At 47.0% G+C, this 22,365-nt stretch overlaps 1 protein-coding gene across 1 annotated transcript; it reads left to right on the forward strand.

Annotated features, from left to right (window-relative positions):
* The first annotated feature begins 1,745 nt into the window (after positions 1-1,745).
* Positions 1,746-21,888, forward strand: Myoz3 (myozenin 3). Its single transcript, XM_021633664.2, has 6 exons — positions 1,746-1,806; positions 14,579-14,733; positions 15,458-15,520; positions 15,624-15,768; positions 15,982-16,144; positions 18,829-21,888. Exons 1-6 carry the CDS (start codon positions 1,746-1,748, stop codon positions 18,995-18,997), a joined length of 756 nt encoding a protein of 251 aa, XP_021489339.1. The 3' UTR covers positions 18,998-21,888.
* The last annotated feature ends 477 nt before the right edge of the window (positions 21,889-22,365 follow it).

Here is a 22,365-nt window from a genome sequence, read left to right on the forward strand (position 1 = left end):
TTTGCAAGGGCCTGCTGCCGGGACACCTGTCTTCCCCAGAGCCCAGTGCTTTTAGCATCTGGCCCCGGCTCCTGTTGCAGCCCGAAATAAGGCTGTGACCCACGGGCAAGACAAGAATGATTCTTGTCAGCTGAAACCAGCACTGCCTGTAGGCACACCCTGCTCGCTGACCGCTGACCACTACTGCAACAGACACTGACCACGCAACTCCAGCTCCCCGACTGAGGTGTTAATCTTGAGGGTCTGATATTCCTTCCCACCTACTGTGGCTCCATCAGGTACAGACATCATCCTCTCATCTTTGGGAGCTCTTGGGACTTAGCAGGAGTGGGCCCAGGAGATAAGGCAAATTTTCAGGGCCTTGCAGGGGATCTGTGGAGCCTGGGCCTCACAGCAGCCTAGGGCCTGCATTAGGAGGAAGGGAGTGACAAGCTCTAGGCTTCTGGACATCAAGTGGGAAGGAAGGCTGGGGTTAAAGGTGAGGGAGAGGTTGATGCTGGCTTTGCTCAGCCTTTAGGATCATTCAGCCCTGCAGAGAAACAACTCCCTGACTGTAAGTTTGGGACCCTTCCCAGATCCTGTGAATGTTTATCTGGGGACATATCTGAGGGCTATGGCATTCTAACTCACATAAGTCTCAGTTGGCACTTGTCAATTATCTTGGGACCCTAACCTTCAACTGTGTACGGACATGCTCAGATTTGCATTCAGTTGTAGAGGTCCGTGGATGTCCTGTAGCTCATTCCTATAGTTTAGTCCAACCAACATTGTTAAATTATAAAGGGGGAAACTGAGGCACAGAGATGGTGATTTGCTTGTCCATACTTGCAGGGAAAGTCAAGGGACCCCATTGGACTCAGCTCAGTCAGTGTTCTCAAGGGCCCTGTTGGGTATGGGGACACAAATGGAGTATGGAAAGACCCAAAAGCCAAGGAGAGAGGCACTGATGGGTGGGCAGGGATGAGGAGCTCAAGTTTGGTTTCCCTTTTCTGACCCCTGCAAGGGAAACTGGGTGGGGACTCACACAGGTTCTTAGGGGACTGCATTTGTCAATCTGCTTCAAGATTCCTGGAAAGCACTAAGAAATGAAAGAGAGGGATGAAGGAAGAGTAAGAGAAGACATGGCAGGTAGGGACAGCTGAGGGCTGGGAGTGTGAGGTGCTGCTGGGAACTGAGGTAAGACAGGTGGGCAGGGAGAATGTTTCAAAGGGCCCTGTTAAGATGGAGCTGGTAGAGTTGGGTGGTTTTAGTGGTGTTTATCTGAGGTAGCTCTGCTGCAATGGAAGCAGCCCAAAGGTGGAGAGATGGGGAGGATGTGATGGGTTTGCCCATCTTATTGAACCAGCCTCAGGACCAAGTACCACCGTGCAGACCCCAGGATACCCCTGGCCTGACTCATGATCCCCAACCTCTTCCAGCCTCCAGTTAGAGCTCTTAGGTGAGCAGGTAACAATTGTGCCTGAGGTCCCACCTACCCCACCCCGAAGGCCCAAGCATGGGGACAGACCCCAGGGAGAAGCCCTTAAAGAGAGTGACTTCCCGGAAGACTAGCCTCTGGTTTGTATGGCCTCCTTGGCCCACAGTCTTCTCCTTCATAAAGAGATCTCAGAGGCCCCTCAACTTCTCTGGCCTTTGCTTGTGACTATGGTCGTCAGCTCAGGGCTGGGACTGGGTGGCGAGAACTTAGAGGTCTGGGAGAAAGAGGAGGCTTCTTGGTCCATTTGTGGGAGTTTCTCCTCCACAGGATGATCCCCAAGGAGCAGAAGGAGCCAGTGGTGGCTGTCATGGGGGACCTTGCTGAACCAGGTAAGTTGGATTTAGCCCTCCGAATTCCTCAGAGTCCTCTTGACCTCAGATTATGGCCATTAAGGCCTGCTGGCCTCAGGCCTGGCAAGTAAGTAGGGTCTTCACAGCAGCCCCATGCTAGACATGTCTATGAAGTATGCCACTGAGCTGGGATACTTTCTGAGGCTTTTGTGGGAACTTATTCTATCTTCACTACAGCTAAGTACCCCAGTCTGGGTCTAGGTTCCAAGACCACCCTGTTCCCAGCCTTCTCTGAGGCCCAACTGCCCTCCAAGGATTGTTCCTAGATTCAGCTCAATTGTGGGTCTCAGGCCTTGGGGGCAGGACATGTAGCCCAGCCCCATTTCTGGGGCATGGGGGGACTGGAGGGAAGGTGGCTCAGATGGACTCAAACCATTTTACTAAAATCTAGCTCGATTTTGTGAACAAATCGCCTAAATTAAGCCCATGTTTGGCAACTTTACAAGGTCCCTTTGAGAACTCCCATTATAATCATGGAGTTTATTAGAGCACTTCAAATATTCTAAAAACGAATCCAACTAAGTAGTGAGTTTCAAGCTTTCGTGTGACCTCAATGGCTCTGTGTTGCTGGTTAAAATCCATATCCATGGCATCCACTCCTGGGACTATGGTTCGTTGCAGCAGACTGGATGAGGCTCATACCTTCTGAACAAGTGCCCAGGTGACTGGCCCGGATGGCAACAGAGACACGCTGATAAATACTTGCTCCAGAGGTCCTCTGTTGCTAAGTGTTGGTTAGAAACTGAAGGACTCAACAATTATGTTGTGATGCACAAAATTTATTTTTAGAAAAAAAAAAACTGTTTGAGACAAGGTAGCATATATCTCAGGTTGGCCTTAAACTTGCCATTAGCTGGCAACGACCTTAGAGAGTGCTATATGTGTGTGTGTGTGTTAATTTGTGGGTTATTTTTTTTACCTGCCTTGTGCGTTCTTTCCTTTTTGCTGTTGCCATCTTTGAGTGCTGAAGATCACATTCAGGGTCCCATGTTTGCCGCATGAGCACTCTAGCACTGAGTCATACTCCCAGCCTGTGCCCTCCATGACTCCCTGTGTTCATGTATACAAACTCTGTGAAGTATTGCCGCTGAACCTGGAGGATTTACACAGTGCATTTCATGTCTCTTGTCTATGTAGTTAATCACAAATTATCGACACACGCAATTTATACCAGATGTAGTTGTTTTTCGAGACGCTGTACTAGTTATCTTTTGTTGTTTCGACAAGGAACTACAGCCAAAGGCAAAATCCAGAAGGAAGTCTGTTGTGGTTGACCGTTCCAGAGGGAGAATCTATAATGGAGGGGGGAGCATGGTGGCAGGCAGCCTGAGCAGGGCACTTACAGAAAACATCTTTAAGCACAGCAGAGAGCAGAGAGAAACACGGCACTGGAGGTGGGGCCATGCCACAAGCTCTTAGATTCAGCCTCATCTACAGCGCGAGTTTCAGGAGAGCCAAGGAAACCCTGTCTTGAAAAATCAAACAGAGAAACAAACAAAAAAGCAGCAACAATCAAAAGCACTTACCGTTACTGCTGGGCATTATGGGTGAGACACTACGTTAAAAACGTTTATGCATTTAGCCAGCTGAGCTGCAACAGCTCTAAGTTACATGTTATCATTCCCTTTCTACAGAACAGAAAGAGGGCTCTGAGGAGCCAGGGGGTCATGACTGGGAGGTGGTCTCTGTCTCCAGATCTATTGCTTCTATTGTGGTTTTGTAAATAACATATCTAGTTAAAATATAAAAGTGGCCAGAGATTGGCACAATGGTTAAGAGCACCGGCTATTCTTCCAGTCAACGGGATTCAGTTCCCATCATCCACGTAGGGGCTCACAACTGCTTGTAACTTCAGTTCTACGGGCTCTCACCCTCTCTTTTAGCCTCTGTGGATATTGTATGCATTCTGTGCACACATACATTCAGGCCAAACCTCTATACACAAAATAATAATTTTTTCAAAAAATTCAAACGAAATACACCTGAATGGCTTTGAAAGTTCTTCATAACAAAACAATTTGAATATATTAACCACCATTCGCATACTGTTGTGAATTCTTCTGCTCAACATTTTTATCTGAATGCATGTGCATGGATCATGTTCTCCAGCTGGCTTTCTTTTTCACTTAGCAGCATACCACAGGATTCTCTTCGTCCTGGGACGAGTTAACTTGCACCTGCTTCCTTAGCTCGTCGTGGTTTGGAACATGTCATATTTATCCAGCCAGTTCATGCTGGAAATCCCAAAGTTTTCCTTAAGTGGGCACTCCAGAGAATAGCCGGAGTGTGCAAAGGACTGACTGAGGATATAACTTAGCTGTAGTTCAAGTCCAGCCCGGACTCCTTGTGGGCAGTGACAATAGGGGCAGGGAGGGATGATTCAGCAGGTAGAAAGTCCTTGCTGTATGGGCATAGAGACCTGAGTCCCAATCCCTAGCACCCATGTAAAAATCATTGGGCATGGGGGCAAGTGCCTGTCACCCAGAACCAGGGACAGAAGGGTCCTTGCGCTGGACAGAAGGGTCCAGCCAGCCTGGCCTAAGCCGTGAGCTTCCAGTTCTGCGAGAGAACCTGTCTCAAGGCTGAAAGGCAGAGGTCGGTATAGGTAAATACTTGAAGTCTTCCTCTGGTTTCTTCATGGGCATACACCCCCATACCCTTCCACATATGTATGGCACACATACACAAAACAAAGAAATAAACTTTCTAAAAGAGAAAAAGTGACCAGAAACACTTTAAACAGCTTATATCCTGTGTCCCACAGTCACTGCTAATATTTGGATGACTCCATGAAGTCTTCAATTCATGTCCAAGCTTAACTGTATTTGTAATATGTAAATGGAATGGTAGGAGACACACTTTTCAGAAAGTGCCCACCCTTTAACACAAAGTATATTTTTATGTGTTCATTCCCATCATGTAGAAAATGTTCCTGGGGTGTCTGGAGCTTTTGTTGGGGCTGATGTTCCTGTGTGTTATTTTACAGCAAGGTTGCCTGTAGCTCGCACTGTCCTAGGATTTGTTTTGTTCCTTGCTTGCTAAGGATAACTTTGAGCTCTTGATCCTCCTGCTTCTTAGGTGCTGGGACTACAAGGTGTGTACCAAACACTCCTTGTTTTCAAATACTTGTTGACAGAATGACAAACAAACTCGCCTCCCTTTCTTAGTGTGTCTGTTAAGAACAGAGTGGTTGGTGGCACCTGTGCCTGTCCCGTGCCGCTGGCAGCTGCATCCACCTGTCTGCAGTCTGTGCGCTCTCCCATGCCGTGAGTTTGGATGATTCTGGCAACCCCAGTCCCTGAAAGTTTCTACTATCTCCTCCCATATCTTTGTCTTGGCTGCTGGCCTTCCTCACTGTCACAAGGAGAAGAGTGAAGTGGCTAACGCAGAACACGTGCAGGGGCCCTCTGCCACATCCATCTATTTTCTTTCATCTGTGCCAGCCTGTTCTCCACTTTCCTGATAGGGATCTTGATGGACTGTGCTGGTACCTGGGGATCCAATTCAGCAGCTGGGCTGTGGACGCCCACTTTCTCTCAAGAACATTCTTTTGCTGTTTTCCCTCCCTCTTTTGCGTTGCCAGCTTCCTGATTCCACAAATGCCTGCGGCCACAGCCTTTCAGAGCAGCCGTCCATACTTTTCTTTCTAACATTTTTACTTTCCAAACACAAAGGGAAGTAGAATACAAGTCCCACAGTCCACCTTTATTAATGGTTCCCAAATTAATGCAGAAGAGCGCCGTGACACTTTCCCTAAAGAAAATGTCACCCCCTCACTCCCATGTCTACAATCAGAGGAAGGAAAATAGCATTCTCTATTTGTCACAAAAAGTTAGCATACTGGACAGAATCAGCAGTACTTATTTAGTGCCATCTAAGAGCTAGTCTATATTCCTATTTCTTACATTTAACAGTTTTTAGAGTTTTTAAGCTGGACAGTGGTGGCACAAGACTTTAATCTCAGCACTTAGGAGGCAGAAGCAGGCAGATCTCTGAGTTTGAGGCCAGCCTGGTCTACACAGCGAGTTCCAGAACAGTCAACACACACACTAAAAATCAGACACAGAGCCTCTTGTGTCAGGTGAATATTTTAAGCTGGGAGGCTTAAAGTATTCAGGGAGAAAGCAAAACAGACAGAGCCAACGACTCAGCCCAGTTTAAGTAGTGGAGAAAAATACCCCGGAAAACTAGGGAACCTAGTAATGCAGAGAAGAAATGCAGAGAAAGGGCACTCAAAAGACTTCAGAGACAAGAGATGGTCCAAGAAATCAAATTCTGCTGATGTGTCAAACCAGATGAGACCTGAAAACTGACCATCGGAGATGCCAGGTTGGGGTCGGTGGTAATCTCCACTAAAGCAGTGTCTGTAGAGCATTCGGCTGTGAAAATATGGCTGAAGAGGGCTCAAGAGAAAACCCACAGTGGAGCAAGGGAGCAATGAGCCAGAAGCAGGATGCAGGATGTTCTGATTGCAGCTGTGCGGCTGCTTAGTTTCTTCAAACAAGAAAAGGAGAGGGGAAGAGAGGAAGAAAAAAAGAAAGAACAGGAGAGGGGAAGAAAGGAAGAAAAAAAAAAAGAAAGAACAGGAGAGGCGTTGTTTTGGGTTAAATGATATTTAAGAAACATAGCAACCAAATAAGAACCATGTGCCTCTCGAGCCCTGATTTAAACCACAAATAGGGTCCAGAGACATGGCCTGGCATTTAAGAACACCAGCTGCTCTTGCTCTTGGTCCCAGGTTCAATTCCTAGCACTCTCAAGGCAGCGCGATGCTGTCTAAGTCCAGTTCCAGGGTGAAGGATGGCATGTGCACAACACCCTCTTCTGCCCACTGCAAGAACTGTGTGGATGTGGTTCACATCCATGCGGGCAGAAACACCTGTACACAGAAAATACAAGTAAATAAGTCATTAATTTTTTTTCTCTAGAGAGAGTTTCTCTATGTAGCCCTGGCTCTCCTGGAACTTGCTTTGTAGACCAGGCTGATCTCGAACTCAGAGTTGTCTCCCCGATGCTAGGATTAAAGAATGTGCCACCACTGCCCTGTAGAAAAAGGTGCCTTTGTTGTTGTTGCTTGTGGTTTTTACAGGCACTTACAATATAGCCCAGCCTGGCCTTGGACACAGTCCTTTCTCATTAACCTCCCCAAAATATTCCCAAGTTTTGAGATAATTGGGAGAGCTTGAATAAAACTAGGTAACTGGACTGGCTGGTTTTGTGTGTCAACTTGACCCAGAATAATCAGAGAAGAAGGAGCCTCAGTTGAGAAAATTCCCCTGTGAGATCCAGCTGTAAGGCATTTCCCCAATCAGTGACCAGTGAGGGAGGCCCAGGCCGTGGTGGGTCGTGCCATCTTTGGCAAAAGCCAGCTTCGACAGGTCAGGTGATTGATCACTCAGCTGACTTTTCTCTGAGGGGACAGAGCTTGATTCATTGGGGCCATCGAAGTAGTCCTTGTGGCCAGGGAGAAACTCTTTGGGAGCTGGCAAAAAAAAGGGGTGGGAGGGGGGAAAGAATCTTACACACACCCAAGCATGGTGGCACACTCCTTTAATCCCAGTACTCAGGAGGCAGAGGCAGGAGGATATCTGTGAGTTTGAGGCCAGCCTGGTGTATAAAGCAGTCCAAGACAGCCAAGGCTACACAGAGAAACACTGTTTCGAAAAAAAATAAACAAACAAACAAACCCACAAACAACCCCTACCCCCCACACATGGTGGATGAAGCAATTTTCAACAAGCTCCAACAACTTCACTCATACACATACATATACACACATACATAAATGCATGCATGCATACATACATACATACATACATACACACACACTCATTTGGTGGATAGAGCAGAGCTCCAACCAACTTCACTTATATACATATATACACATATAGACATTGAGTGGATGGAGCAAAGCTCCAATGAGCAAGCTCCAACAACTTTACGTATATACATATAAACATATATACATATATGCATTTGGTGGATGGATCAAACTCTAACAAGCAAGCTCCAACAATTTTATTTTTTCTCCCACGGCTTATATATCCCAGCAAAATTGTTCAAGCAGTATAAAAATCACAATGTGGTTACAATCTATTTTCCTTTATGTGAATGATTACAATGGGTATAAGTAGAAAAACATGTTTCCAAATACCCTCACATGTTCAAATGTTTTATGCATTATGGGTGAAAACATAGGATAAACATACTAAAATCTGTACACCTAAAGAAGCTAAGCAAGAAGGAGGACCCTAGGGAAGTTGCTCAATCCTCATTTAGAAAGGCAAAGGGGATAGACATTGGAAGAGGGAGAAAACAGGGAACAGGACAGGAGCCTACCACAGAAGGCCTCTGAAAGACTGCACCCAGCAGGGTATTGAAGCAGATGCTGAGACTCATAGCCAAACTTTGGGCAGAGTGCAAGAAATGTTATGGAAGAAGAGGGAGATAGAAAGACCTGGAGGGAACAGGAACTCCACAAGGAGAGCAACAAAGCCAGAAAATCTTTGTTGCTGTCCACAAGGAGAGCAACAAAGGCCCAGGGGTCTTTGCAGAGGCTGATGAATCAACCAAGGACCATCCATAGCAATAACCTAGAACCCCTGCTCAGATGTAGCCCATGGCAGCTCAGTCTCCAAGTGAGTTCCCTAGTAATGGGAACAGGGACTGTCTCTGACATGAACTGAGTGGCCTGCTCTTTGATCACCTCCACCTGAGGGGGGTTCAGCTTTACCAGACCACAGAGGAAGACAATGCAGCCAGTCCTGATGAGACCTAATAGGCTGTGGTCAGAGGGAAGTGGAGGAGGACCTCTCCTATCTGTGGACTTAGGGAGGTGCATAGGAGGAGAACAGGGAGGGAGGGTGGTGCTGGAGGAGACCAGGGAGGGGGCTACAGCTGGGATACAAAGTGAATGAATTGTAATAAATATATAAATAATAAAAAAGAAAAACAAATTATTCCAATGAACCCAGATATATTCATAACTAAGCAACTTGTTATAGATTAGTAAAATGTAAGCAAGCAAAGTAACTTTCTCAGCCAGTTTCTCTTACTGGAAGGTTGCAATTTGTGGTTACAAAGAAAGGATCAATTATTTTATTATTTATCTTAAAAATTAATCTTATAAAAATCTTAAAAGAATCATATATCTAGACTCACATATAAGAAACAAACAATCATTTCTACTTTAAATCCTCAGTGTGCACATCTACTCATTAACAATTTTTTTATTAAATCATATCAGGAAGCTGAGGGCAAAAATGAGTTCAAAAAATCATCACCTTGCTCACCAGCCGGCTTTAGCAAGAGAGAGGCGTGTCAGCTTGTACTAGTTGAGCTGCCATTTTTCTTGCTCCTGGGCCTCAAAAATTCCTAGCTCAACTATTAAGAGTGTGCCTTTATGAACTTCAAATTGTTCCCTACTTGTTTCTCCATCAAAGCCACTAGCAAAACATCTTACCCTAACTTTACTAACAATCTACATCTCTAAATTCTTAAGGGTGGTGAACATTGCTAACAATCTACATCTCTAAGTTTGTTTGTCTGTTTGTTTGTTTGTTTTTCTGACGGCGGTACATGGATCATTAATCTGCTCCAGCAGCAATGCTTGAAAAAGATCAATCCCTGTTATTGTAAGTACCAGTGACACTGCCCTAGTGAGAGGCTGGCAGCTCCCTTAGAGTTTTCACACAACTTATAGATTAGGAAGGATATGGAGACCACAAGAGCAACAAGCAGAATGATGCTCTATTAACAGCATCAAGTCCTCAGGACACATAGTCCTTGGGGCTCCATGTCTCTGAGACACACCATCGTGGTTGAGCTAACACAGTGGGCCAATTTCCATGAGTTCTAAAGCTGTTGTTTCTCTTGCACGGCCCCCAATTATCCCTGGGCTGGTGGTCCTAGGTTCTCTAAGGAAGCAGGCTAAGTACGTCATGGGAAGCAAGCCAGTAAGCAGCACCCCTTCAGGGCCTTTGCATCAGCTTCTGCATTGCTTGAGTTTCTGTCCTGTCCTCCTCCAATGATGGACTCTGATATGGAGGTGTAAGCCAAACAACCCTTTCCTTCCCAACTTGCTTTTTGGTGATGCTGTTTTGTCGAAGCAACAGAAGCCCTAAGACAGATTGGTACCAATGTGGTGGGACCTCACCGTGTTTTGGGGAAAATTGTGGAAGGACTTTGGACTTTTGGGATAGAAGGACCCAGTGGTTTGAGACCTCAGTGGAATGTTCTGTAGATAAGCTTGGAAGATAATGTTGAGGGCAGTGTAGAAGATGGAGCCCTGGCTTGTAAAATTTCAGAGGGAAGATTAAAGACTCTATCAGGGCCATTTGTGACTTTGATTTAAGATTCTGTGGTTCTGGTTAGCTGGGGTTGAAGAATCAGCTGTTATAAACAAGATACCAGAACTACTAAACTGAAACCTTTTTGTTACTGGGACAATTGATGCTGGTTAGTTAGAGCTAAGAAATTAACTGTGATTAGGAAGAGACCAGCATCACTGAGATAAAATCTTCTGAGAAGTGTTTCCTGAGTGCACACAGAAGCTGTGTTCCAGAGGTGGCCAAGGTTGCAGCCAGACTTGGTAATGTGTAACAGTCACCCAGGTGGTACGGGTTTTGAAAGCATGAAGGGGCCATGGAGAGCAGCTGACACTTGGCACTGTGAGAAATCAGGAGGGGCCACCAGTAAAGGTGCAGCCTCAGTGGCCCAGGACTGAAGAGGCCATGCAAAGAAATTGAGGCTTGGCACCAAGAAGAGAGCCTCCGACAGGCTATCGGTGAAAGTGCATCCAGTTGCAGCAAGGGACCCCAGAAATTTTGAAGATGCCGGTACTGTAGAACAACTGCCAAGAACTGCAGCAGCAGTGGTGTGGAGCCAGTCAGAGCCTAGACAACAAGCTGTGTGCAGCAGAGGGCAGAGCTGGAGAAATGACCCAAGCCCTCCGGAGGAGCCAGGAGATCATGTGTACACCCCAGGGCATTGGACATTGAGTTATTTATACTGTTGGAGTTTAGTTTTGCTTGTGATTGTGCCCTGCTTCTTCCCTCTTGAGGAAGGTATTTAATTGATTTTGATTTTTACAGGTGTCTACACCTGAAAGACCTTGAACTTTTAAAAGAGATTTTCAATTTTTAGACAGATTGTTTTGTTTTGACACAGGGTTTCTTTGCATAGCACTGGCTATCCTGAACTCACTTTGTAGACCAGGCTGGCCTCGAACTCTCAGAGATCCTCCTGCATCTGCCTCCCCAAGTTCTGGGATTACAAGCATATGCCACTGCACCTGGCAAGATTAGATATTTTTAAGGGAATTAGAATTTTAATGTGTTGTAGTTAAGGTGTTTTTCTACATCTGCTCTAGTTCCCAACTAATGAGACAGAGAGCTGTTAACATTTATTAATAAGCTTCAAGCACCATCACTGGGTGCTTAGAATGTAGATCTATTCTAAACTGTCTATGCTAGCCTGGCTACTTCCTAGCCACGTGCTCCATGCTATTGCCATCCAGTCTTGCCTCAGCCACTTCGGCTTCATTTTTGTCCTCATGGTGACTCCTCATGGCCCAGTGACCCTCTCCCTCTTTCTCTCTCTACCTGGAACCCACAGGCTGGGAACTGGGAATGGAAATCCTGCCTACTGTCTGCCCAGTCATAGGCTTTTCAGCCTCTTTATTAACCAAAGATAATTAGGAAGTAAATTTTACACAACATTGAGACAGGAGTTTTTCAATGGAAATGACAATACCAGAATCAGTTAACATTTAGCTCACTGCTGGTTCAGCAATTAACAGTCTGGAAATATACAGACACTCCTAAATACAACGTGAACGAAGGCCACCTCTATGTTAATTTGCTTGAATTTGTAAAGACTGTGGGACTTTTAAAGCTAGTTATGCTTTTAATGTGAGATCTTGGAGATAAATAAGAAAAGAAGGGTTGTAGCTTAACAGTGATGGGTTTGTGTGTCAAGTTGACACAAGTTAGAGTCATCAGAAAGGAGCCTCCATTGAGAAAACGCCTCCATGAGATCCAGCTGTAAGGCATCTTCTCAATTAATGATCAGTGTGGGAGGGCCCAGCCTATGGTGGGCAGGGCCATCCCCAGGCTGGTGTTTCTGGGTTCTGTAAGAAAGCAGGCTGACCAAGCCATGGGAAGCAAACCAGTAAGCAGCACCCCTCCATGGCCTCTGCATCAGCTCCTGCTTCTAGGTTCCAGCCCTGCTTGAGTTCATGTCCTGATTTCCTCTAATGATGGAGTATGATCTAGAAGTGTAAGCCAAACAAATCCTTTCCTTCCCAACTTGTTTTTTTTGTTTTTGTTTTGGTCATGGTGTTTTCTCACAGCAATAAAACCCTGACTAACACAGTAATTTAGGCAAAGCAAAAACGTCTTAGTTTACTTTATGGACTGCTGTAATAAAGACACCTACCCAAAAGTAACTTGAGGCAAGAAAGATTTATTTGGCTTATATGTCTTGATTACAGTCCATCATGGAGGAAAATCAGGGCAGGAATGTGGAGGCAGGAACTGAGGTAGAAGTCTTGGAGGAGTGTGGGTTACTGGCTTGCTCAGACTGCTTTCTTATACCACCCTGGGACCATCTGCCCAGAGTTAGGATCATCCGCAATGGACTGGGCCCTCCCACATTGTGAGGCCAAGGAGCTGTGAGAACGGGGCAACCAGCCTGGAGCAAGAGCGAGGTCGAGGTGTGTCCAAACCCTGAAAATCTTGTCCTGAGACCAGTAGGCATAAGACTCCTTCCTCTCTGCCCTGAGCCTGCATGGCCAGCTTACAGGTTAACTTCCTCTCTCCTTACAAGGCCATGTCCAGCAAGCACCTGGAATTCCTCTTCATGCATATAAGGCATTCCCAGCACCCTGGCCCTGGCCAATGGTGTACACTTACCCCCAAAGCCTCTACACACTCCCAAGGGTGTCAGTAGCCTTTGTTTCCCCCGGTGAAATTAGCTGCTCAGTGAAGCCTGCCTCCTGAGAAATCTGTTTCTCAACATACTTACCCATTGCCCGAGGTCTCCATCACCCCTTGATATCCATCTCAGGCCACAGATCCCACATGATCATACCATTAAGGGAGGGGTAGCACAGTGGGGATGACACCACACCAAGCAAGAATATGTCCCACAGTCTCGCTTACTGGCTAATCTGATGTAGAAATTTTCTCAGTTGAGATTCACTCTTCCCAGATGACCCTGTTTTGTGTCAGATTGACTGGACCAATGCAAAAAAAAAAAAAAAAAAAAAAAAATCCTAAAACAAACTAACAAACAAACAACAACAACAAAAAAAAAACAACAAAAAAACAACAACCAACCAGCCCAAGTGTATTCAGTTGGAAAGGGGAACTATTTGATAAATCACAGCACAAAACATTTTTGCTATGACTTCATTAAATTCTATGTAAGTATACAGTTATTGAAAAGCAGGAAGTGATGTACACTGTATGGGATGTACAGGAAATGGTGTACACCTCTGTATGGTAGGTGATGGCATTTTCTTTTTTCTTATAGCTGTACCTTATAACGTTCATGCACACTTATGTTGTTTTAATAATGTTAAATTTTTTAAAATTAAAAAGACAAAGCTGTGCCTGCTGGGATATATCTGTAATGTCAGCATTCAAGAGATGGAGGTGGGCTGGAGAGATGGCTCAGAGGTTAAGAGCAATGACTGCTCTTCCAGAGGTCCTGAGTTCAATTCCCAGCAACCACATGGTGGCTCACAACCATCTATAAAGATATCTGGTGCCCTCTTGCAGATAGACATTGTATGCATAATAAATAAATCTTTAAATAAAAGAGAGATGGAGGTAGGAAGCAAGTTTGAGGCCAGCCTGGGCTACACGAGACCCTGTCTCGGAAACCAAAAATAAATATAAATAAATAAGTAAAACTTAGAGAACATGTCTAAAACCAAACTCCTCAACTTGCCCTCAACCATCTCCTCCCTCAGGCTCCCCTTCTTGGTGAATGGCTTCGCCACCTTCACGGTGGCTCTGGTCAGAAGCATTCCCTTTCTTTTACTATCTATTATTGTGGCTTTTTTTTAAAAAACTACCACCAACAACAACACAAACAAAACAACAAAAATCTTAAGAGTGTGATCCTTTCTCACTACCAAAATAGGCAAAGAGGTGCAAAGGAAATGACCAAGAATATCCCAAACAGCATACAGTATTACTGAGCATGTGTGCACCAATCTCTGTGGTGTTTTTTAAAAAAAGATTTGTTTGTTTATTCATTATATATAGTGTGTTCTGCCTGCATGTACACCTGCAGGCCAGAAGAGGTGTACATCATTATAGATGGTTGTGAGCCACCATGTGGTTGCTGGGAATTGAACTCAGGACCTTTGGAAGAACAGCCCGTGCTCTTAACCTCTGAGCCATCTCTCCAGACCTTTTTGGTGTGTGAGGGGGTGTCGAGACAGGGTTTCTCTGTGTAGCCTTGGCTGTCCTGGACTCACTTTGTAGGCCAGGCTCGCCTTGAACTTACAGAGATCCCCCTGCTTCTGCCTCCCTGAGTACTGAGATTGTAGGTGTGCAGAGCCACCACGCCCCGGCTTTGAGGTGTCTTTTTAGCCCTCAGATGGCAAACATTCCAAGGAATGATAATGCCTAGTGCTGGCAAGCATGAGGTGTGGTGGTGCCCGGGGGTTGTGGCAGGGGGTTGTGGCGAAGCCGCCTTGAGGTGGGATAGTAAGAGCCCTCCCTGACCTCTCCCACAGTCCCTTCACTGGACCTGGGAAAGAAGCTGAGTGTACCCCAGGACCTGATGATAGAGGAGCTGTCTCTGCGAAACAACCGGGGATCCCTGCTCTTTCAGAAGAGGCAGCGCCGGGTGCAGAAGTTCACCTTTGAGCTGTCAGAAAGCTTGCAGGGTGTGAGTAAGCCGACAAGGGCTCCTGGGGAAACCGAGGCCAAGAGGGAGCCAGTGTTTATTCTAAAACCAGTGAGGATCTTTGTGGGTGGAGTGCGGTGTCACTTTTTTGCCCTCACTAGATTATGCCACGGGCTATTTACCTCATGTCAGAAGCAGTTCAGACTTCAGGTTGGTTTCGGGTGGGAAATATAGAAGGAGATGGCCTAGAACACTGGTTCTCCACCCTCCCGCTGCTGTGGCCCTTTAATACAGCTCCTCATGTTGTGGTGACCTCCAACCACAAAATTATTTTTGCTGCTACTCCATAACTGCAATTTTGTTATTGGTATGAATCATAATGTAAATATTTTTGGAGACAGAGGGTTGCAGACAGGGTCGCGACCCACAGGTTGAGAATCACTGCCACCGAACCATTGGCTGATGGACAAAGAATACGGGGCATGCTGTAGCCCCAGTTGATTGAGTGCTTGCCCAGCATGCACGACGCGTTAGGTTCCATCCTCAGCAACACACAAACCCCGGATGGCTTTACAGTAGCAGTGATTGCTTCTGCTACTTCTCCATCGCAGGCACTGCCTCATCCGTCGTAAAGAACCATACCTCATCCTTCCTACATCCCCGGGCTTCCCAGTCCTTCATTCCCTCTCCCCATCCCTTAGGCGGAGGTGATGAAATTCTGGCCTTTTGCTCTGCTGAGCGTCCCTGCCCTTTTATTTGCCCACAGATCCTGGCGGGAAGTGCCCGAGGGAAAGTGGCTGGCAGAGAGCCGCAGGGGACGCAGGGGACGGTGAGAAGGAGGGCCCCTTTCCCCAGGGACAGCTGCGGGAAGAGATCTGGCCGCTAGAGAGCGGCTTGGCCATCGCCCTCTGAGCGCCCACCCCTGTGCTCAGGTTCCCAATGGCCCGGCGGAGCAGAACCAGCAGAACCACGGCTCCGAAATCCACGGGTTTCATGAGTCACCTGGGGACACCTGGACAGCCCACCCGGGGGCCGCTGGGGCTGAATCGGTCCGAAGTCCAAGCGCCCTGGCGCCAGGTGAGCAGCTGCCTACGTCCTGGGACTCCTATCAAAGAGTCCAGGTTGGTCACACAGCCCTGGTCCAGCCCTCCCTGGGGTCAGGAGTTCTGGGATCAGGAGGCTGCCCTCTCCTCCTCTCTGCATTCCTCTTCCCCGCCTTTGCCAGTCCTGCCCACTAGGTGGCAGTGTGAGTGACTGGTAGAGATGTCACCAGCGCCGTTCCACCCCCAGGCTACGCGGAGCCGCTGAAAGGCGTCCCGCCTGAGAAGTTCAACCACACCGCCATCCCCAAAGGCTACCGTTGCCCGTGGCAGGAGTTCGTCAGCTACCAAGACTACACGAATGGCAGCAGAAGCCACACTCCCATCCCCCGCGACTATCGCAACTTTAACAAGTAAAGCCAGGCTGCGCGGGGTCGGGAGGCCTGGGTGCTTTTCTGCTTGCTGGCTCTAGCCCCCAGCACTTTGTAGAGGTTTACTGAGATCTTACTAGAATAGGGCCTCGCATCTTTCCGGTGTTCAGTAAGCGTGCGCCTGTGCGTGTGTGTCAGTGCGTGTGGAAAAGATGAAAGGGCCGCAACCCCATCATGCTACCACAGGGACAGGCGCCACTCATTCTACAAAGGAAGAGAGACCACGCTCAGGGATGTGAAACCCATGCTCAGTCCAAGAACCCGGAGGGCTTCAAGTCCTGGAAGTCTGGGTTGTCTTGTTCTCTATCCAGATCTGGGATGGACACACAAACTCTGTCCCCCGGGGATACCTCCAGATCTCACCAGGTCTAGACCCGCCCTGCTTTTGGAAGGTGGCCCTGAGGCTGTGGAAAGCAGGAAAACAGCACCAGAGATGAAGGCTGCTGAAGGAGTGGCCTATATTGTCTTAGTGTATGGTCTCGATGCAGGCTTAAATGCAGGTTCCAGACCTGGCTGTGTGGTCTCAAACAAGCAACTTAACGTCTGGGCAGCTGTGTTCTGAAATGAAGCACTCCCAAGTACACAAGGCGGCTACGGAGATGCCATAAGGCGACCTGGGCTGCTAATGTGCGGTGGGCTGCCTCTGCGATTGCTGTCTCTGCAGCGATGATGGGGAAAGCAGACGGGGCAACGAAGAGGCAGGGGTCCCAGATGGAGGCGGGTCTGGAGTGGGGCACCATCTGGGGGTGTTCCCACTGTCCTCTGGCTGTTTCTGAACACGTTCCTCTGGTTTGGGCTGCAGTGAGTGAGAACAAGAAGGGCCCGGAGAGGAGGCCGCCAGCCTTGGTACCTGCAGAGAGGCAGACACTGTGGGAGGACCTAGCCAGGCCCTAGGAGAGAGGATGGAAGGATGGGGTCCTTGAGCATACACAGCTGGAGAGGGGCCCCACTGCCCTCAGCAGCTGACTGCGCGCATTGACTGGAAGGACCGGGCAGAAGTGTCTCTGTGAGAGCCTTCAAGTTCTCCACCAGACCAAATTGCTAGCCCTACTAGGTCCTTCAGCAGCTGTCGGACCATTCATTCAACGTCATAGCGTGCTCAGTCTTGGCAGCTGGCTTTCTGCCTGGCAGACTTGCCACTTGAGTGCCTCAGAATGGCAGCTGAGGTACTCCCCTAGAAGCAAGAGGGTCCTAGGGAGGCCTCTTCTAGGACGGAAGGAGCAATTGAGGTGGCTGGGGAGGAACAGCCCTCTGGTAGACAAGCAGGGCTCAGCCAAGACACTGGACTCCTAGTCCCGACTGGGAGGCCTGCTGGGCTCAGACAGTGGTAGGTCTGTTCCTGTAGGGTTTAGCTGCGGTAGTCCGGCAGTAGTACTGTCCTGGCAGGAGCCCAGGCCCTGGCTAAGGTTTGTAGTTCCACCCAGAAGCAAACCGCTTTTCCACTGGTCTCTGCTTTAGGGAACTACAGGAATACTGCTTCCTGTATTTCTTAAAATAAATAAAAGGACTGTGCATAAAGTGAGGTATCCAGCACTTGCCTAGCATGCCTGAGGCCCCATGTTCAATGCCCGGCACTGCTCTCTCCCAGCCAAAGGCTTCAAAATTTCCATACAGTATTAGCCAACTGTGAAGGAAAAAAAGAAATAAAAAGGAAAAGGAAACGTGACTGGTCCTGGGTTTTGGCACCAGATGAATTTTAAAAAATAACTAAATAAAAAAAGGAAAAGAAAGGAACATGACCGTTTGTAGGTGGGGTGTAGGAGAAAGTTTATTGTGGATGTGTGGGAGAGCACAGCCAGAGGCAGGGGCATCGGGGAGAGTCCAGAGCGGTCGAGGTTGTCAGGCTGCCCGGCTGCCCTATGATCTAGAACATTTGTTCTGGCAGCTGCTTACAAGACAGTGTGTGTGCGAATACTCTTGATTCATTTTGTAGCTTGCCTTTTCTTCACTCAATTCTGTGTCTTTGAAGCCCACCGCCCGCATACATATGATTCCGCTTCCCTTGAGCTGCTCTATGGCCCTGGCTTATCCACCGCTACATCAGAGGGCGCGGGCTGCTCCCCGCTTATTAACGCCCTGCTGTCTGCTTCTTCGCACACGCACTTGGGAGCCTCCACCAGCCATATGCTTAGAGATAGAATTGCTGGGTAACAGTTCACACATTTTCAGGTTAAAAAAAGATCCTGCTAATCTGTCGTCTGAGGTAAAAGCACCAATTTACCCACAAACCAAAGCAGCAGGCGAGGCTTTGTCCCTGCCATCTCATCAGCTTTAGCATTCTTTCCTTTGGAGGTCTTATGGGGTGAGGGGAGGGGATGTACTGGGTTCTGCTTCTTACTTGCGTTTTGATGATTCCTAGTGCTCCTGGAAGTCCTCCAGGTTGTGGGGAAGTAAGAAAAGGAATGAAAAATCCACCTTCCAGTGCTCTCTTCTGGCACTGACTGGAGAGGAGCCTGGAATTGTGCCTAGGCCACTCCTAACTAGAAGCTTCCTCTTTACTTCAACAGGGAACAGATCTGGACAGAACTAAGGACACCAGTTAATGATAGTATAGAACTTCTTGTCCTAGAAGGGAGAACTGAGGCTTCAAGAGGCTGAGGGGTGTCATAGACGTGTGTGTTACCCCTCTTTCATACAGCCTACCTTTCCTGTTTTTTTTTTTCCAGGACCCCCGTTCCATTTGGAGGACCCCACGTAGGGGAGACCATTTTCCAAGCAGGCACCCCTTTTGTCCCAGAGCCCTTCAGTGGCTTAGAACTTCTCCGTCTCAGACCCAGTTTCAACAGGGTTGCTCAGGGCTGGGTCCGGAAGCTCCCTGAGTCTGAGGAGCTGTAACTCTGGCCTGAAGCTACAATTCCCTGGGCTTGAGGCTCAAGGAACATCGTTTTGTCTTGAGTTTGCTTGCTTTTTTTCTTTCCCCCGCTCCCCTCTCTGAGACAGGATCTCACTCTCTAGCCTAGACTGGCCTGGAACTTAGTATGTAGCGCATTCTGGCCTGGTTTTCCAGCTTTCCAGGTGCTAGGATTACAAAGTGAGCATGTGAAGGTAACTTGACACACTGAACATTAGTAGATATAGCAGTTCAAAGGTCACTGCGTTCGTTAGTCCTCAAAGCAACATGGATTTGGGACCTGCCTCAGACTCACAGCCTTAGATTTGCCTGTGATAGATAGAGGTGCTGTGGCCTGTGTAAGCTCCTATGGTATGTGTCTGTAGGAAGCCATACCCATGCCTGGCTCTGCCTGGCTCCAGCAGCTGTCACTCACCTGATGACAGAATGCTCAGTAGTAGTCCATCTGCTTGTGGACTGTTCTGATCATTAGGAAGGAATAACTTGGGAATGCAGCTGTTTGTAGGATGCTTGCCTAACATGCACATAAATCAGGTATAGTGGGTTAGGCCTAAAATCCCAGCATTTGGGAGATAAGAGGCAGGAGGACTGCAAGTTTGAGGTCATCCTTGACTAGATAGTAAATTTAAGGCCAACCTGGGCTAGAAAAGACTGTCTTAATTTTTTTTTGAAGTTGTAACTCAGGCTGGCCATGTACTGTGGCTGAGGACAACTTGAACTCCTGATACTTCTGCCTCCCTCTCCCAAATGCTGATTAACAGATGTGCACCTATGACTTACGTACTGACACACAGTTGGTTTTCATCTGTGTTTCTGAAACATGCTCCATGCTGGACAGTGCTGGGCCCAGGTCTTGAGAAGGGAAATGATAGGCAAGAGACTTGTAAGGTAGTTGTATACTGACAGCTGAGAGCCAACCCGCACAGAACAGAACATTGGGGGGTAGGTGGAATTTCAGAAACTTCCCAGAGAACTTGAGCCAAACATTAGAGGGAACAGGAGTCCATCATGGAAAGAGGGGGTGATAAGAGGGCATTTTTGGTTCATGTTGAGGCAGGAACTGAAGAGGTAAGGTGTTTTGGAGAAAAGAAAGGCTAGAGTGGGACTCTACTGGGTAAAGTGGAAAGGGTTAGCAATGGCCTCACTGGTTGCTGTGTGGGGCCTAGGAGTAATGCTGAAGATCAGGGGCAAGGCCTGGAACAGGAGGGTGGGGAGAAGAGGGGAGGAGTGTCAGACTGAGACACTCTTTACAGAACAAAGTGGAACACTTAACCACACCATCTCATCCTCCATTCTGAACAGATCCTAGTTCAAGATGGGTGAAATGTGACAATGTCAGTTGGTTCTCTCCATAGCCTGCTCTATAGATGTGGATATCCACATCTAAAGGAAATGAATCACCCAGCAGCAGACTCAGAATGGAGGAGTCGGAGCCTATCAGGGACTCCCATGAAAAAGAGAACCACCTCACCGTTTGAGCTAATGCTCACGGATTCTGGAATTGTGGAGCAGAATGTTTTGTGATTTAAGAGTTTAAAAGTGGGGGCTGGACCATCCCACTAGATGGGATTTAGTTTAATCTGTCTCTTTGGGTGTTGTAAACTTGGGGAAATCATTGCACATTGAGTCTCTGCTTCTCTACCTGTAATACAAGTATAGGTCTTCTGCACAGTACAGGACAATCATGGGGGCTCAATGTTAGGCTTCTTGGCTCATACCTCCTGCTGCAATCTGCAGTGGATTCCATTTATAAAGAGGCTGTGATGATGTAGGATTCAGGTCAGTGTGAAACTGATGATGTAAGCATTCCCTTTGACAGGAATTTTTGGCCAGGCTGGATGACACAGTGGCTTTATTTTTCTTTTGCTCTGTGTTTTACTGCCCTTTCTGGTTCCAGGGAACCAGTAGCCTGAATCTTGGGATTCCTTGAAATATTTTCTTGGATTTGGGGCTGTCATTCAAAGCCAAGTTTCTGTAATCTAAAGACCAACACCATCTTCAAAGGAGGAGGACTTGGATTGCTTGTGTAGCTCTCTGGAAGGAAAACCTACCTAATAGACACAGAAGAAATCCTGGGAGGATGTGGTCCTGCACCCCAAAATAGGTCCTCATTCCTTGTTCTCACGTGACTTTTGCCACTTAATAAAATGTGACTAGTGTCTGTCCAGCATGGCCCTTCCCATGCACACACATGTACCTTCCTACTTCTGTATTCTGTTGCATTTCTGCAGAGTGCAGAAACCACTGGTCTTACATATAACATATTACATGTTGCAGCATATTATGTGTGCTGCTGGTTTACTGAACAAGGAAAATTTAGGATCCTGAAAGAACAAATAAACATTTCACATAGTTTTAGGACCTAACAAGTCCTTCATCAAACCTCTAGTTTTGTTTCCTTTTATTTATATAAAGTACCAAGACTAGCCAACAAAACATGGAAAGGCCTCTCAGTAGCACAATGGTAAGCAAGGCAAGCCAAACAAACATTCATTTGATTATTAAGCAAAGAGAGAACATAAAATAAGAGGCAACTCAGGGGGGAAGGGTTTGTAGCTGAGAATCACTGGAACGTGAACACCTCAAGGGTGACTGGAAGCTCTGTTCTAGATATGACTTCTAGACAGATGTCCACTTTAAAATAGTTCAAGTCTGTTGTACATGTGTGTTCTATGTACTTTGCTGTACACATTCTATTAAAATGATTCCTTTTTTGAAAAGGTTAACTTTCAGTCCCCAAAACCACCAAAACATTTTTTAAAAAGCCAATAGACAGATAAATTAATTTCATTATACATGAACTAATACATTTTAAGTCCTCACATTGTATCCCAGAGGTAAAAAAAAAAAAAAAAAAAAAAAAAAAAAAGTAAAGTCTGAGAAAAGTATAAAGAATGAAGAACTGCTCAAAAATAGTAGTAATACTTTCTAGCAGCAATGGTACAGAGGGTGTGCACCGGCTCATGAGCCTGCTTGCGCACAGAGAGAAGCCACAGAACTGAGGCAGATGCTTGTGGGTGTGCCTGCGGGGCTTACAGAGGGGCTTCAGGGTGCAGGTCAGTGAGCTAAGCCAAGACTTGTCTGTAATGAGGTGGTGCTACCCAGTTGGCTGGGGACCTGGATGACTGAGAAAGAGGGAACCGTCTAATTCTTGTTTTCCAAGCTACACATGTGAACGCTGCAGTACAGATTTTAGATTAAAAAGAAAATGGCATCAAACATTTTAGATTTTGCTGTTTTCTTTACAATGGTTTGTGTAAGAATGACACGTGAAGTTACCATTCATCAAAAGCCACAGATGACTCTCGATAAATGCTATTTCTTTTCTTTTTTCTAAAGACAGGTCTCACTA

The sequence above is a fragment of the Meriones unguiculatus genome, chromosome 2 (assembly GCF_030254825.1).
Source record: "Meriones unguiculatus strain TT.TT164.6M chromosome 2, Bangor_MerUng_6.1, whole genome shotgun sequence".
In the NCBI taxonomy this organism is placed as follows: domain Eukaryota; kingdom Metazoa; phylum Chordata; class Mammalia; order Rodentia; family Muridae; genus Meriones; species Meriones unguiculatus.